A 17,849-nucleotide genomic window follows, 5' to 3' on the forward strand; every position below is an offset into this window, starting at 1 on the left:
CTCGCGCCGCTACGACCACCAATGGGAAAAGGCCTAAAGCTACCAGTGCGCTGGCCCCGCCCCCTGCCCGAGCCAATGAGGACCCTGGGCGGGGCGGGGGTGGGGTCACTGCTGCTGGGGTGCCCTCCCAGCAGCTTGCAGCTCAGCCTGGGGTAGGCGCATGCCCCGGTCACCGGCTTTGCACCGCGGGTCGTGTCAGCCTCGTGGCAGAGCTCCGGCCTGTCATGCTGGCAGTAAACTGAAGCCCATGGAGGTGACCCCTGCCTCAAACACTTTCGTCCTTGGGAAAGCAGCGCCTCTGCAGGAAGGGGATCCCCAGCCTCTTTTCTGGCTTGGATTTTTACAGCGGCCGCCTTACGGTCTCCCAGCCTCCAGACTCCCCGCTACTATCCTTGCAGGAGCCGGGAGACTGCCCATCCTAATACAGGAGTCTAAGCCCCACCGTGGCCCCAATGAAAATGTGCCAGCAGCCCTGCCCTTCCTACCAGGATGTCCCAAACCCTCAGAGTCATTGCTTGCAGCCTTTCCAAACACTGTTCCAGCTCGTAGCCTTCCAGATTTCGGGCCTGAGCTCACTGGAAAGCCCTTATCCGTTGGACAAAACCCCACTCCTTGAGGGCTTGAGCTTCTGTTGGGGAGCGGGACATTTCCACTCTTCTGCAGAGTCCTGCTGGGTGAGGTGGCCTTCACCTCTAGGTCCCTCCCAAGCTATATGTGGGTAGCAGGGAACATTTGCTGAATGAATATGGACATCCTAAATTCTTGGACAGCCCCATCGTCTGTGCCCTCTCCTGACTTGTGCTGTGGGTGCTGCCAGGGCTTGGAAGCACATTCTGAAGAAAATTCCCCTTAAGGCCTGAGGAATTTCTAGAAGCATGGGTGTGGGAGATAGGAGGGGTGGAAATCTCTTTTTGGGGAATCCAGCCAGGAGGAAATGAGTGGGGAAGAAGGAAAGGAAATCTGAAGAAGCTGTCAGACTGGCTGGGGAGGTCCAGGACCCGGGATGAGGCAAACTATGGAGCCTGGCACCTGGGCCAAGGCCGGGCCTGGTATCTCTGGCACCAGGGGATCTCTGCCATGGGTGGGCACTGCGACACCCCGGCAGACCAACAGAAGGTGGGGGGATCCCCTGGAACTCCTCCCAGATAGCCTCCAAAGGGTCCAAGTCACCAGGGCTGTTCAGACAGCCTAATGCTCTTCCCGAGGCAACCTCAGGAGTGCAGGAGGGGCGGTCCAGGATGACCCAGGCACAGGGTGGTCCCCAAGTCTCACCTACTCTGTGCCATGAATGAGCAGCCGGAGAAAAACCACTACAGGAGGCTGACACATGACTCCAGGCAGCAAAGGCCTTCTCTTTCCACATCAACCTGGTTACACAGCCTGGCCCAGACCCCCCAAAAGCCCCTGAGCGAGGTGCTTCAGGACCCATAGCTGGGCCACAGAGAAGATCAGTAGTGTGGATCCATGATGTCTGTGACACAGTCTCCAAGGACGACCTTCTCCCACTCCGACAGCTGAGCCACCAAGCCCCGGTTCGGACGCATGTTGTTTTTGCACTTCCTGACGTAGGCCCAGGACTTCTATCAATGCAAGGAGAGAAAGCCAACTTCAGGGATTGAACTTGCACCCCTCCACCTCTGCCACAGCCAGCTCAGGAGGGACAGATGGCACCTGTCCATGGCTCAGCGGCTGCTGGATGGAGAAACAGCAGCAGCCTGAGGTGAATACGGTGAATACATCAGGGCCGGGAGTCAGAGGAGCTGCCTGGGTTTTGAGCAGGCCCCTCTGCACTTCTGCTGCTGGATATGGAAGCAGAGATCATCCTTAGTTCAGACGGCTCCGTGAGACAACATGGGTGAAAGCTCCCATGGGCAGAAGACTACCGTGCCCATACCCGGCACACCGTGCAACCCCGACAAAGGTCAGCATTGTGAACGGATAAATTAGTGGAAAGGGGAAGGGAACTGTGGGGAAATTCTCTGAAGAAGGAAGCTTGAAACTGCTTTCCTTCAAGCGTCCACGTTAAAATGGAGGAAAGGTCATTATCTGAAGGAAGAGGACAAACGAGTCTCCATTGGGGCTGAGGACAGAGAAAAAAGGAAAAATGGGGCCTCAGCAAACTAGAAACCGAAGAAATGTGCCTCACCATGATAAAGGCCATGTAGGACAAGCCCACGGGTAATATACTCAGTGGTGGAGGCCTGAAAGCTTTTCCCCTAAGATCAGGAACAAGACAAGGATGCCAGCTTGCACGGCCTCTATTCCACATTGTACTGAAGCCCTAACCGGAGCGGAAGGAAGGAAGGGAGGGAGGGAGGGAGGGGCACCTAAATTGGAAAGGAAGAAGTAAAATTACCTCTATTTGCAGGTGACATGATTTTATGTGTAGGAATCCTTAAAGATTACACCGAAAAATCTGTTAGAATGAATTTAGCAAGGTTGCAAAATTACAAAACAACATTTGAAATTAGTTGCAATATCTATACACTAATGACAAATGATCTCAAAAGTAAATTAAAAACAAAATTCCATTGACAGTGGCATCAAAAGGAATAAATACTTAGGAACAGACTTAACCGAGGGGATGAAAGACCTGTACCCTGAAAGTTATAAAACCTGCCAGCAAGATATTTTAAAAGACACAAATCAATGGAAAGACATCCTATGCACATGGATATGAAGACTTGATACTGTTAAGATATCAGTGCTGCCCAAAGTGATATACAGATTTAATACAATCTGTACAAATCTCAACAGCATTTCATACAGAAATTGAAAAACCCATCCTATAATTCATATAAAATCTCAAGGGACCCCCATATAGCCAAAACAGTCTTGAAGAAAGGGAACAGCACTAGAATTCTCACACTTCCTATTTCAAATCTCTGAAGTTATTACAAAACTATAGTAATCAAAATCAGTGTAGCACAGGCATAAAGATAGACATTGAGGCCAAAGAAATAGGATAGATGGCCCAGAAATAAGCCCTTGTGTATATGGCCAAATGGCTTCAAAGAGGGTGCCAAAACCATTCAGTGGAGAAAGGGCAAATGGTGCTGGGAAAACTGGATATCCACACGGAAAAGAGTCAAGTTAGTCACTTAACCTTACACCATATACAAAAATTAACTCAAAAACAATTGAAGACCTAAGTGTAAGAGCTGAAACTATAAAGTCTCAGAAGAAAACATAGGAGAAAAGCTCAGAACATTGGATTTGGCAATGATTTCTCGGATAGAATGCCAAAAGTAGAGGGGATTAAAAATGGACAAATTGGACTACATCAAAATTTAAAAAAAAAAAACTTCTGTGCATCAAAAGACACAATCAACAAAGTGAAAAGGTAAGCTACAGTTTGGGAGGGACATTTTCAAACGATATATCCGATGGATATCCAGGTGCTAATATGAAGAATATAGAAAGAGCTCCTAAACTCAACAAAAAGCCAAACAGCCCAACTGAAACATAAGCAAAAAACTTGAATGGACATATTCCCAAAGAAGATGCATGAATGCTCAATAAGCACATGAAAATATTTGCTCGACATCACTAATCATTAGGGAAATGCAAATCAAAACTACAATAAGATAGCGCCTCATAACCATTAAGATGGTTCTTATATTAAAAGAAAAACAACAGAAAACAACAAGTATTGGTGAGGATGTGGAGAAAAAGGAACCCTCATGTGCTGTTGGTGGGCATGTAAAACGGTACAGCCACGGTGGCAAAACAGTATGGAGATTCCTCAAAAAATTAAAAATAGAGAGACCATATGATCGAGCAACTCCACTTCTGGGCATACACCCCAAAGAACTGAAAGCAGCGTCCTGAAGAGATGTTTGTACACCCACATTTGTAGCGGCATTATTCACAATACCTGAAACATGGAGGTAACCCAAGTGTCCATCAATGGACAAATAGAAAAACGAAATGCGGCATATATACACAATGAAATGTTATTCTATCTTTAAAAAGAAGGAAATTCTGACACACGCTACAGCACAGATGAACCTTGAAGACATCATGAGAAGTAAATTAGGCCAGTCAACCAAAGGACAAACACTGTGTGATCCACTGATATGAGGGAGAAGAGTCAAAATCATCGAGACAGGAAATGGAATGATGGCTGCAGGGCTTGGGGGAGGGGAGAATGGGGAATTACTCTTTAACAGAGCTTAGAAGAGTTTCAGCTTCATAAGATAAAAAGAATTATGGGGATGAATGATGAGGATGCCTCTACAACACTACAAAGTATTTAAGGAGGTTTAAAATTTTTATTTGAGAGAAAGAGAGAGCAACCAGGCAGGGAAGAGGGGCAGAGGGAGAGAGAATCATAAGCAGGCTCCACCCTCAGCGCAGAGCCCAACCGCCGGGCTCAGTCCCATGCCTCTGGGATCATGACCTGACCCAAAATCAAAAGTTGGACGCTCAACCGACTGAGCCACCCAGTTGGCCCTCCAAAGTGTTTAATACCACTTGACTGTAAAAATGGTTAAGATGGACATAAATAAACAAATGGTTAAGACAATAAATGTTACATCATGTGTGTTTTAACACAATAAAAAGAAAAAAACCTGCAATGAGCTCTCACCTTATACCCATTAGGATAACTACTATTTAAAAAATAACAACAGAAAATAACAAGTGTTGGTGAGGACGTGGAGAAACCAGAAACCTGGTGCACCATTGATGGGAACGTAAAATGGTGCAGGCGCTGTGGAAAACAGTACAGTGATTACTCAAAACAGTAAAAATAGAATTACCATATGATCCAGCCATTCCACTCTGGGTATATGCCCGAAATAACCCAAAGCAGGTGGCCAGTGGGACTCATGTTTATGGGCTCAGCAGGACAGTAGCAAACAAAGAAATCGTTTGTAACTGGCTATCACCCCAAGGCTCAGTGTAAAAGGAGCAGAGATGCCTATCTTCCCATCTTCCCCTGAAATGGGTATATTTGCATATTAAGCTGCTGCCTGAAGGTCAGGCTTCCAATCAGCCCAAATCTAGATGCAGACCAAGATCCTCCCCTGGACAATCAAAAAGGTTTGAGAGACAACCAAGAACTAGGGAAAGGTTGAACAGTAAGTTCATTTCCTACACCAGTCCACTCCTTCAGGACTAGGAGTGGTGGCTGTTTTCCCCATTGCATAGAAACCAACAGAGCAAGGAAAATGAAAAAACAGGAATTATATTCCAAGTGATTGATATCCAGATGCTAATATGAAGAATATAGAAAGAGCTCCTAAAACTCAACAAAAAACCAAACAACCCAATTGAAGCATAAGCAAAAAACTTAATGGACATATTCCCAAAGAAGATGCATGAATGGTCAATAGGCACATGAAAATAGGTGCTCACAAGATAAACCTCACAAAACAAGATAAAACCTCACAAAAACATCTTAATGAAATGGGGATAAGTGATTTACCTGATAAAGAGTTCATGTCATAAAGATGCTCACTGAGGTTCTCCTTAACCTCCTTGGTGGGAATTCCAACTAAAAGACAGAATACATAAGAAAGTACCAAATGGAAATCACAGTGCTGAGGGATACAATAACTGAAATGAAAAAATACAACAAAAGGATTCAACTACAGACTACATGAAGTGGAAGAAAGGATCTGTGGACTCAAAGACAATGCAGTGGAATGCATCCAATCAAAGTAGCAATAGAAGAAGGAGGAGGAAGAAAAGGAAGAGGAGGAGAAGAAGGACACAGAGGAGGAAGAGGAGAAGGAGGAAGAGGAGGAGGGGGAGAGGGAGGAGGATGGGGAGGGGGAGGGGGAGGCGAGAAAAGAGGAGGGGGAGGAGGAGGCGAGAAAAGAGGAGGAGGAAAAAAAAAAGGGGGAGCCAGAGGAGGAGGAAGAGGAAGAGAAGGAGAAAGAGAAGAAGAAAAGAAAAACAAGAATACCTAAGGGACTTGCGGGCAATATCAAGAGGATCAATGTTGAGAGTACAGGGGTCCCACAAGGAAAAGATAAAGGGACAGTAAACTTATTTGAGGAAATAACACCAAAAACTTCACTAACCTGGAAAAGGAAACAGACACCCAGAGCCCAGAGAATTCCAAAAAAAAGATGAACCCAAAGATCCACACCAAGACATATCATAATTAAATTGTCAGAAGTTAAAGACAAGGAGGAAATCTTAAAAGCAGCAAAGGAAAAACAAGTTGGTAAACCAGGGAAGCCCGATTAGACTCTCAGCAGACTTTCAGCAGAAACATTACAAGCCAGAGGAGGTGATGTGATATATTCAAAGTGCTGAAAGACAAAATTGCCAACCAAGAACACTGTACACAGCATAACAGTTTTTCAGAATTGAAGGAGAGAGAAAGAGTTTTCCAAGCAATCAAGAGTTGAAGGAGTTCGTCACCTCTAGATCAGCTTTATAAGAAATGTTACAGGGACTTTAAGCTGAAATGAAATGCCACTAATTAGTAACAGGAAAAAAAAAAGGCAAGTATAAGTATTACTGGTAAAGTAAAATTCAAAATAATGTAAAGGTTGTAGGCTCACTTATGAATCTAGTATGAAGGTTAAAAGACAAAAATACTACACATAACTAGCTATAGTAATTCTTTTTTTTTAATGTTTTATTTACTTTTGAGAGAGAGAGAGAGGGAGAGAGAGAGAGCGAGAACAGGGGAGGGTCAGAGAAAGAGGGAGACACAGAATCTGAAGACAGGCTCCAGGCTCTGAGCTGTCAGCACAGAGCCTGACACAGGGCTCGAACCCACAAACCGTGAGACCATGGCCTGAGCCAAAGCCAGATGCTCAACTGACTGAGTCACTCAGGCACCCCTACAGTAATTATTTAATGATACAAAAGACAAAGATCTGTGAATTATGACATCAAAAGCATAAAACATGGAGGGGGGTAGTAAAAATATAGAGTTTTAGATTGTGTCCAAACTTAAGTTGCTATCAACTGAAAACAGACTGTAATAAGTTGTCTTATATAAGCCTCATGATAACCACAAAGCAAAAATCTGTAATAAACACATCAAAGATAAAGAGAAAGGAATAACCACACCAGTACAGGAATTCATAAATCACAAAGGAAGAGAGCAAGAGAAGGAAAAAAGAAATGACAAAACAGCCCAAAAAACAGTTATGTCAGTAACTCCAAACCTATCAGTAATTACCTTAAATGTAAATAGACTAAATTCTCCCATTGAAAGACAAAGAGTGGCAAAATGGATTAAAAGAGAGAGAGAGAGAGAGAGAGAGAGAGAGAGAGAGAGAGAGAAGACTCATCTATATGCTGCTTAATAAACTCACTTCAGATGTTAAGGACACACACACACACACACACACACACACACACACAGTGAAGGGATGGCAAAAGATACTGCAGGGAAATGGAAACCAGAAGAAAGCTGAGGCTGCTATATTTATATCAGACAAGGTCATTATATAATGATAAAGGGGTTAATCCAACAAGAGGACGTAAAATTTGTACATATTTATGTACCCAACATAGAAGCCTCTAAATATATAAAGCAAATATTAACAGACCTAAGAAGAGACATAGATAGCAATATAATAATAGTAGGGGACTTTAATACCCCACTGTCATCCAGACTTTAAACCAATAATAGAGCAGTGGACTTGAACTACACATTAAGCCAAATGGACCTAGCAGACATTTACAGAACATTCCATCTCAAAGTAGCAGAATATACATTGTTCTTAAGACATCCACCAGGACAGATCAGATATTAGGCGACAAAACAAACGATGATAAATTTAAGAAGACGGAAATATTTTCAAGCATCTTTTCTGACCACGATGGTATAAAACTAGAAATCAATTACAAGAAGAAAACTGGAAAGTGCACAAATATATGGAGATTAAGCAACATGTTACTAAACAACCAATGGGTTGATGAAGAAATCAAAAGAAATATCAAAGATATCTTGAGAACCCCGGCTGGCTCAGTCAGTAGAGCACGTGATTCTTAATCTCGGGGTTGTGGGTTCAAGCCCCATGTTGAGCCTGCTTAAAAATAAAATCTTTTTAAAAAATCTTGAAACAAATGAAAATAGAAATACAACATACCAACATTTATGGGTTGCAGCGAAAGCAGTTCTAAGAAGAAAACAAAAGCAGTTCTAAGAAGGAAGTTCATAGCAATAAGTGTCTACATTAAGAAACAAAAACACCTCAAGCAACTAGAAAAACAATAAACTAAGCCCAAAGTTAGGAGGAGGAGGGTAATAACCAAGGTCAAAGTAGAAATAAAGACTAAGAAGAAAATAGAAAAGATCAATGAAACTAAGAGATGGGTTTTTTAAAAAGATAAACAAAATAGACAAACTTTTAACTAGACTCCCAGGAAAAAAAAAAAGGACTCAAATAATATCAGAAATGAGAGGAAACATTATGACTGATACCAATGAAATCCCTCTTGATCATGGTGTATAATTCTTTTAATGTATTGTTGACTGGCTTGCTAAGATCTTGTTGAGGGTTTTTTGCATCTGTGTTAATCAGGGATAATGACCTGTAATTTTCTTTACTTGTGTCTTTGCCTCGTTTGGCATCAGGGTAATGCTGGCCTTGTAAAATGAATTTGGGAGTGTTCTTCCTCTTCTGTTTTTGGGAAGAATTTAATAACGATTGGTATCAATTCTTTAAATGTTTGGTCCAATTCACCAGTGAAGCTATCTGATCCTGGACTTTTGTTTCTTGGGGGCTTTTGATAATGGATTCAATCTCATTATTAATAATTGGTCTGTTCAGATTCTATTTCTTCATAATTCAGACTTGATAGGTTGTAAATTCCAGGAATGTATCCATGTCTTCTAGTTCAATATGTTGGTGTGTAATTGTTCACAGTAATCTCTTATCTTTTGCAATACATTAAAAGAATTATACACCACAATCAAGTGGGATTGACTTCATGGAGGCAAGGATGGCTTAACACCTGCAAACCAATCGATGTGATATACCATCTTAACAAAATGAAGGATAAAAAGTGTATGATTATCTCAATAGACACAGAAAAAACATTTAACAAAAATCAATATCCACTTATAAAAATTCTCCAAAGAGTATAGAGGAAATACACTGCAACATAATGAAAGCGATATATGAGAAGCTCATCATCATACTCAATGGTGGAAAGCTGAATAGCTTTTCCTTTAAGACCGGGAACAAAAGAGGGATGTCCACTCTTGCCACATTTATTCAACACAGTATTGCAAGTCCTGGTAGGAGCAATTAGGCAAGAAATAAAAGGCATCCAAATTGGAAAGGAAGTAAAACTCTTTCCAAATGGTATTATATTTGGAAAGCCCTAAAGTATCCATCAAAAAAAAAAAAACCATTAGGACGAATAAATTCAGTAAATTTACAGGATACATAATTAATACACAAAAATCACGTGTACTAATAATGAACTGTCAAAAAGAGAAATTAAGAAAACAATCCCATTTATAATTGCATTAAAAAGAATAAAATCCCTAGGGATAAATTTAACCAAGGAGGTAAAAACATGTACACTGAAAACTGTAAGACATTGATAAAAGAAACTGAAGAAGATACAAATAAATAGATATCCCATGCTCATGCATTAGAAGAATTAACACTGTTAAGATATTCATACTACCCAAAGCAATCTACAGATTCAACACAATCCCTGTCAAAATCCCAATGGAATTTTTCACAGAAATAGAACAATCCTAAACTTTGTATGGAACCATAAAAGACCCTCAGATAGCTAAAGTGATCTTAAGAAAGAAGAACAAAGCTGGAGGCATCACATCCTGATTTCAAACTATATCACAAATATCATATTCAAGGGAGTGTGGTATTGACATAAAAATACACGCATAGATCAATGGAAGAAAATAGTCCAGAAATAAACATGTATAAATTTTCAATTAATTTATGACAAAGGATACAAGAATATACAATGGGTAAAGGACCATCTTCAATAAATGGCATTGGGCAAGCTAGACAGTCACATGCAAACTAGTGAAACTGGAACATGTCTTCCTCCATACACAAAAATCAACTCAAAATAAATTAAAGGCTTGAATGTAAGACTCAAAACCATAATGTTCCTAGGAGAAAATGCATCTGGTAAGCTCCCTGACATCAGTCTTGGTGATGATATTCTGGACTTGATACCAAAAGCAAAGGCAACAAGAACAAAAACAAAGGACTACATCAAACTAAAATGCTTGTCACAACAAAGGAAACCATCAATAAAATGAAAAGGCAACCTACTGAATGGGAGAAGAGATATGTAAATCATATACCTAATAAGAGGTTAATAAAAGGTTCTAACATATAAAGAATTCTTGCAACTCAATAGAAAATCTGATTTTAAAAAGAGCAGAAGATCTGGACGTCTTTTCCCAAAGAAGGCATACAGATGGCCAATGGGTACATGAGAAGGTCCTCAACATCACTAATCATCAGGGAAGTGCAAATCAAAATCACAATGAGGTATCACCTCACACCTGTTAGAATGGCTATTGCCAAAAAAGGTAAGAAATAACAAGGGCTAACAAGGATGTAGAGAAAAGAAAACCTTGATGCTCTAATGGTAGAAATGTAAATTGATACAGTCACTACAGAAGTAATATGGAGGTTCATAAAAATTTAGGAATATGGGGTGCCTGGGTGATTCACTAGGTTGAATGCCCAACTCTTGATTTTGGCTCAGGTCACAATCCTAGGCTCCACTCTGAGCATGGAATGGACCTGCTTGAGATTCTCTCCCTCTCCCTGTCTCCTCTACTCGCATGCACTCTTTCTAAAATGAAGAAAAAAACATAATAAAATAAAAAGAATAGAACTACCATATGATCCACAAATTCCATTTCTGGGTATTTATCCAAAGGAAACAAAAATACGGGGTGCCTAGGTGGCTCAGTTTGTGAGTTTGAGCCCCACATCAGGCTCTCTGTTGTCAACATGAAACCTACTTTGGATCCTCTGTCCCCTTCTCTATCTGCCCCTCCCCTGCTCGCACATGTGTGCTTTCACAAGAATAAAAATAAGTATTTCTTAAAAAGGAAGCAAAACACTAACCCAAAAAGTTATCTGTACCCCATGTTCACTGCAGCGTTATTTACAATAGCCAAGACATGGGAACAACCTAAGTGGCCACTGAGGCATGAATGGATAAAAACAACACGGAATGGAATGGAATACACAATGGAATATTATTCAACCACTAAAAAGGAAGGAACCCAACTATTGATGGACCTTGAAGGCATTATGTTAAGTGAAATCAGACAAAGACAGACAAATACTATATGATCTCACTTATATGGAACCTAAAACAAATACAAAAACAAAACAGAAACACAAAGGCTGAACTCAGACACAGGGAATAGACTGATAGTTGCCAGAGGTAGGGGCCAGAGATGGGCAAAATGGGTGAAAGTGGTCAAAAGGTACACACTTCCAGGTACAAAATTAGTCCTAGGGATATACGTAGTATGGTGACTATAGTTAATTCTATATTGTATAATTTAAAGTTACTAAGAGAGTAGACCTTAAAAGTTCTCCTCACAAGAAACAAATTTGTACCTATATGTGGTGAGGGATGTTAACAAGACTTATTGTCATCATTTTGTAATATGTACATAACATTGTATAACTGTTATATACCTGAAATTAATGTTACATGCCAAGTATATCTTAATAAAGAATAAAGCAGGGAAAAAAAAGAACTGAAAGCAGGATCTCAAAAGATATTCATACACCCATGCTCACAGCAGCATTATTCACAAAATAAACAAAGGAGAGAAGTAACCCAAGGCCCATCAAAAGGTGAAGGGATAAACAAAATGGGTATATACATACCTACAATGGTATGTACCTAACAACATCAATGTATGTGAGGCAAGGAGAAATAGATGAATCCACTGTCCTAGAGACTTCATCATGTCTATCAGTAATGGACAGATATAGCAGGCAGAAAATCAATAAGGCCATAATTGAACTCAACAGCACCATTAATTAACTAGATAGAATTGACATCTATAGAATATTCCATCCAACAAAAGAATATATATTCTTCTCAAGCTCAAATGGATCATTCACCAAGATGAATGTTCATCTAAATCAATCATCTAAGTTTTCTTTCTTAGGAAACTAATAAGAGTAAATTAAACCCAAAGTAACTCGAAAAAATAATAAAAATTAAAGCAGAAATCAATTAAATTGAAAACAAGATCAACAGAAAAAAAACAATGAAATCAAAAGCTGGCTCTTTTGGGAAGAAAAAAAATCAGGGGCACCTGGCTGGCTCAGTTGGTTAAGCCTCCAACTTTGGCTCAGGTCATGATCTCACAGTTCATGAGTTCAAGCCCCAAGTCAGGCTCTGTGCTGACAGTTCAGAGGCTGGAGACTGCTTCAGATTCTGTCTCCCTCTCTCTCTGCCCTCCCCCAACTCGCACTCTACCTTTCTCTCAAAAATAAACATTAAAAAAATTTTAATTCTTTAAATAAAATAATCAGCAAAATTGATGAGCCTCTAGCAAGGCTAACTAAGGAGGGAAGATACAAGTCATTAATATCAGAAATGAAAAAGGGACATCACAACAGAGCCCATGGACATTAAAAGGATACTAAAGGAATACCATGAACAATATCATGTCCACATAGAATCTGGATTCTATCTATCGATCTGGAATCTAGAGATTCCAGCTCTGCCACTTACAGCTGTGGGGCCTCAGGCAAATTACTCAGCCTCTAGAAGCCTCCTGCAAAATGGGGATAATACATGCTGTGGGGTCATTGTGGTTTCATTATGCATGAAATACTCACAAAGGCCTGGCCAGTATTAGCCATTATACTGCCTTAGGAGTTGGGTTTTATTTTATTTTGTTTTGTTTTTCTTTGATGATCTTTTAAGGGACAAAGTTACTGTCAGCAGTTTAAAGGAATCTAAATAGATATCTTAAGGGCTTGCTGACTCTGGGATCCCCCACAACCTTGGGCCAAAGCTTTGAAAACCCAGGACAAGCAGGGTGGCTCTGGGTTCACCCCTTAACTTCCCGTTTCTGGTCTTGATGCCCCAGTGAGCTGAGCTGGGACCATAAGCCCCAGGAAGGAAGCAGTATATTGTCTGAGGGTGGCCCACACTTTTTTTTTTTTTTTTTTTGGCCAAGCCCTTTGGCTCTGACCATCACCAGTGAGCTGACAACAGCCAAGGACATGGCTTCCCCAGTGCACAGAGGAGGACGCTAGGACCACACAGACAACAGGAGGAGGGAATGAATGTCTTTCTCTTGACCCCAAGCAGCAGCATTGCTGAGCCCAGGTCAAACTCTGTCATTAATGCAGGGCATTGCTGGGTAATGGTTAGGAAAACCTAACTGCCACACAGGACTAACTCAGTCTGGAAAGGGCCCAACAAAGTCAAAGTGGCATTCCTTGCTGCCCACAACTCTGGCAACCAAATAGCATTTTTTGTCAAGAGTTATCTAGATGGCATCTGAGGGCAGAACCCCCAGAAACAGGACGTCCCTGCACATGATATAACTACCCACAGGTTCCTCTTGAGAGAAGGACTTGGGTCCTTCAGGGACCCCAAGCACCTGTCCTCCCACTGAGCAGGACAGGCCCTTGAGCTCACTGCTGGAGTTATGTGGGGACCAGTATAGGTCAGGTGGCGGCCTGCAGGTGCCACCGCATCGCCGAGGGGGCCTGGCCCTCGCTGCTGGAGAACTCAGAGGAGCCAGGTAAGCATCCCCTCCTTCTTGCACTCACCCCAGCCAGCTCTGGAAGCCTGGGAGCAGAAAGAGGACTGTGATGTGCCTGTCAGGGCTGGGAAGCATCAGTAAATGTCAGAGGTGCAAGGCTCTCCACCTTTTTGTGCCCAAACCTCACAGTGAGCAGTAAAGAAACCAGGGACCCCAGCAGGCAATGACCTCCAACAATCCCGCTTGCACAGAGTGAGAACAGGGGTCTGGTTCTCTCACTCCAGGCCCTGCAATTCTGCATCTGGACACTTTTCTTTTTCAGTTGTGGTACAAAATGCAGGACAGAAAATTTACCATTGTAACCACGTTTGGATGTCCAGTTCAGAGGCATTAAGTATATTCACAACGTCACGCAAACAGCACCACCATCCATCTCCAGGACTTTTTCATCTTTCCAAACCAAAGTTCCACATCCATTAAACAGCTCCCCATTCCTGCTGCCCCCTTCTCTGAGCATCCACCATTCCACCTGCGTCTCTGTGATTTTGAAAACTCTGGGTACCTCATATAAGTGGAATCATACAGTATTTGTCCTTTTGTGACTGGCTTATTCCACTCAGCACAATGTCCTCCAGGCTCATCTGTGTTGCAGCAGGTGTCAAAATGTCCTTCCTTTATAAGGCTGAGTAATATTCCATTGTGTGAATAGACCATCCACTTGTTTTCCTATCTGCTGATGGGACACTTGGGTCACTCCCCCCTCCTGGCTACTGTCCGTACTGCTGCCAAGATTCACTTCTATCAGGTATGTACCCACAAGTGGAATTCTTGGCCATCCAAGACTCCTTCTATCTTGCAGTTTCACCACCAAAGAGTAAGTGGGGTCGATATCCAAAACCACAGGCAGTAAGCTCTGACCGTGGTCATTCTTTGACGCTCCCCTTCCTCCAAGCACAGCCCTGGGCATATATGGGAGCTGGGTGGGTCCTTCCCAAGCCCTCAGAAATCAGGAAATCACGCATAAGTTGTTCCTCCCCTCAAGGCAGGCCTGCCATCCCCCAGAGCACTCAGAAGGCACTGCCCTCGGCATCACGAGCTCTGGTTCTTCTCCAGTCTGGGTAAAGACAGAGTAGGTGCCCTTGGAGCCCTGTGGGCATGGCAAGTCTCTAGCTCCAAGCAGTAGCCAAAACGTAGCCTTGGAGAAGCCTGAACAAGTGCCAGTAGTCAGACTGCGGGTGGATGTGACGATGGTGCAGCTGGCCACGACCTTGCCCAGCCTGAGTCCCTGGGCCTGCCCATACCTCAAACCTCTAATGTCATAGCCTCAGCCTCTGGCCCTGACCTCTGGGACCTTGCCCTTGGGTGTGGAATGCTGGGTAAAGCCCTAGACTTCGAGCTCTCTTCCCTGATCCTTCTCCCTCCCACCCCCCAGTGAGGGCCCCAAGGTAGTGCCTGGGCCCGCTTCCTCCAGGTCCAGCTCTGACCCTGCCTGCTGGAGGTAGCTGTGGTCTGATCCTCGCCTGGGGGGTGCGTACCTTCAAGGTCTGCTCGTTCCAGTGCATGAGGAAGGCCAAGATGGCCGCACAGCTGCGACTGATGCCCAGGGTGGAGAAGACCAGGACAACAGAGCCAAGGTGGAGGTGAATTTCTGCAAGAGGAAGGAAAGGTAGGGGACTGTGCATGGCCTTGTTCCGGTGGACCTGAGTTGCTGTAAGCTGACTGGCTTCAGTGGCCCTATGGTCCAAGAGTGAATTCAGACCCAGCACACCATGGCCTCGGCTAGTCACATGACCTCTCTGGGACACTGTTTCATCACCTGGCACACAGGGATCCTCAGACCTCATTGGCAGTTCAAGAGAATCACACTGGGGGTTCAGCATTATCATGCAAAGGTCTTTTCTTGGCTCTCCATGTTTCTAGGCCAGGAAACTCAGTTACCAGCTGGCCTCCTGGATGGGGTAAGATGGTTCCCCCAGGACACGTGGGTGCTGACAGAGGCAGTGCAGCCTAGGTGTGAATCCCATCTCTGCCACTCACCGGCTGTGGGGCCCCAGCCAGTTAGTCTAAGGCACAGTTTTACCATCTAGAAAACGGGGTGACAGTATACTACCTACCTCATAAGGTTTTGTATTGTGCTTAGCCCATTGCCTGACATGGGGAGGTCAGCCATGATCACACTTATTAATGCCCCTGAGGCTGAGTCTCGCCCAGTGAGGGGTGGGCAGGAAATCTAAGCTGGCATCCTGGGCTGATGGAATGGCACCAAGAACTGGAGATAAATATACCACAAGCAAAATCACAGACCGTCAGTGCTTCAAGGAGACCCCGAGATGGTTAAGGCCAAGTGCCTCATCATATGGATAAAGAAACAGAGGCACAGAGTGGTTAAGGACTGGTCCAGAGCCACACAGCAAGGTAGGGCTGGAGAGGGGGCCTCTGTGGCACAGGGCTCTGCCATCCCATGGTGGGACACAGGGCAAGTCAAGTGATAGTTGCAACCTCCCAGGCAAATAAGGATGTTTGGGCCAAAAAGCCATGCTCTGGCCCCTCGTGCAACCATGTGAGCTGGGGGCTGTCTTGGTGCCCGGCAGGCAGCCCTGGCATGGGGCCCCTGACTGGACTCAGCCTCTCTCTCCAGCCATCTTGCTCTCCTTAGGCAATCCTGAGCCCTGGGATGAATGAAAACTGCACCCTCAATGAGGTGATTGGTGGTCACTGCCATGTGTGATTGAAGCACCAAAGGGACATTGGGCACACATGCTGGGGACCCTGGAGGTCAGAGCTGGGAGGGTTCTGGAATTTTCCATCCACCTCACCCCATTGACTGAACAGGATAGCAGGGATGGAGTATGAATCACCTCTAGGTTCCCAGAGCCCAGCTCAGAGCAGATGCACCCACAGGGGGCCAACACTCTCATTTCCCGACAGGTGCAGTGAGGCGGGGCCAGGGCTTAGGTGGACCCAAAAGGGCCTAGCAGTCCAGCAAGGGTCTGGAGGCCATTCAATCTGCAATTCAATCTGACCCCACTACCCTTGAGGTAAACGAGTGGCCGCCCACATTGCCAAGGGCCAGAGGGACAGCTTGCCCTGGGGCTTGGCCACACCTGGCTGGGACTCACCCCTCAGTGCTGGCAGTCACAGTCAGGAAAAGGCATGTGGACAAGGTGCCATGGCCCCTCTGGCCCCTGGGTCCAGGCCAGTGGCTGCCTAGTTGGAGATTGTCCCTTACCGAGAAAGTGACAGAGGTGCCTTAAAAAGGGGGAAAGGTCGGCTTCCGGGGAATCTTCTATCTTGATGTGCAGGAGGTTGTCAGCGTCATCTACGAAACTAAAACGGAAGAAAAGCACAGGTACTCTGGCAGACTTACACACACAGGCTCGCTGGAGTGGTCCTCATTCACAGCAGCTGGACCACAGGGAGGGGACACTGAGCTAGCATCTGGGAGGAGTGGGCAAAAAACTGGACCTCTCCCGGAAAAAAAGCCCCTACCCCATAGGTGTGTCGTGTGGGTGAAGTCCGTTAATCTATGCACAGCATTTGGCAGTCTGCTTGGCACACTTCTTGAGTAAACGCTCAATAAACGTGACATCATCATGATTATTAACCAAACATGGTCCTTTCCTAGAACATGGTGGAGAAAGTAAAAGTAGGATGGGAAGGAATAGGTAATGAGCTTGGAGAATGCACCTGCCATGTTAAATGGAGGAAGCCCCAGGGGAGAGATGGAGAGTGGTGGGGTGGCTGTTTTAGCCAAAGCTGTACTGAGGAGCTGACATTTGAGCAGAGGCTTGAAAGAGGTGATGGAACAAGCCAGGCAGTCATCTGGGGAAAGAGGGCCATGGGCAAAGGAGATCACAAGGGCAAAGGTGCAGAGGGGCAGTATGCTTAATGAATTTGAGAACCTGCAGTGAAATCAGAGTGGCTAGAACTTTACGGCCAAAAGAGAGAGAGGAGGAGAGGAGGTGTGTAGCACGTTCAGTGAGAAGAGGCCTGCAAGGAGCTTGCAGAATGTCCGGCACGCAGTAAGGACTTGGTGGATGTTATTTACAAAGACTGTGGTCTACCGGTCACATTCAGCAGTATACAGACCACTGTGGCATGCAGGAAGCTGCAGCAGATTCAGAAACAAAAATAGGCTGGTTTAGCAAATACAATTCCCATCCATCCATCCATC

At 44.1% G+C, this 17,849-nt stretch overlaps 1 protein-coding gene across 4 annotated transcripts in view; it reads right to left on the reverse strand.

Annotated features, from left to right (window-relative positions):
* Positions 1-1,326: 1,326 nt before the first annotated feature.
* STYXL1 (serine/threonine/tyrosine interacting like 1) overlaps positions 1,327-17,849 on the reverse strand; it is a 67,156-nt gene continuing 50,633 nt past the window's right edge. For all 4 annotated transcript variants that reach the window (XM_029947654.1, XM_029947651.1, XM_029947653.1 and 1 more), the window contains exons 7-9: positions 16,905-17,002; positions 15,211-15,323; positions 1,327-1,580 (exon numbers count right to left, since the gene is read on the reverse strand). In XM_029947654.1, the coding sequence (XP_029803514.1) occupies positions 1,449-1,580; positions 15,211-15,323; positions 16,905-17,002 (343 nt within the window). In that variant the 3' untranslated portion in view covers positions 1,327-1,448. The remainder of the gene's footprint in view (positions 1,581-15,210; positions 15,324-16,904; positions 17,003-17,849) is intronic.

Source organism: Suricata suricatta, chromosome 8 (genome assembly GCF_006229205.1).
Source record: "Suricata suricatta isolate VVHF042 chromosome 8, meerkat_22Aug2017_6uvM2_HiC, whole genome shotgun sequence".
In the NCBI taxonomy this organism is placed as follows: Eukaryota; Metazoa; Chordata; class Mammalia; order Carnivora; family Herpestidae; genus Suricata; species Suricata suricatta.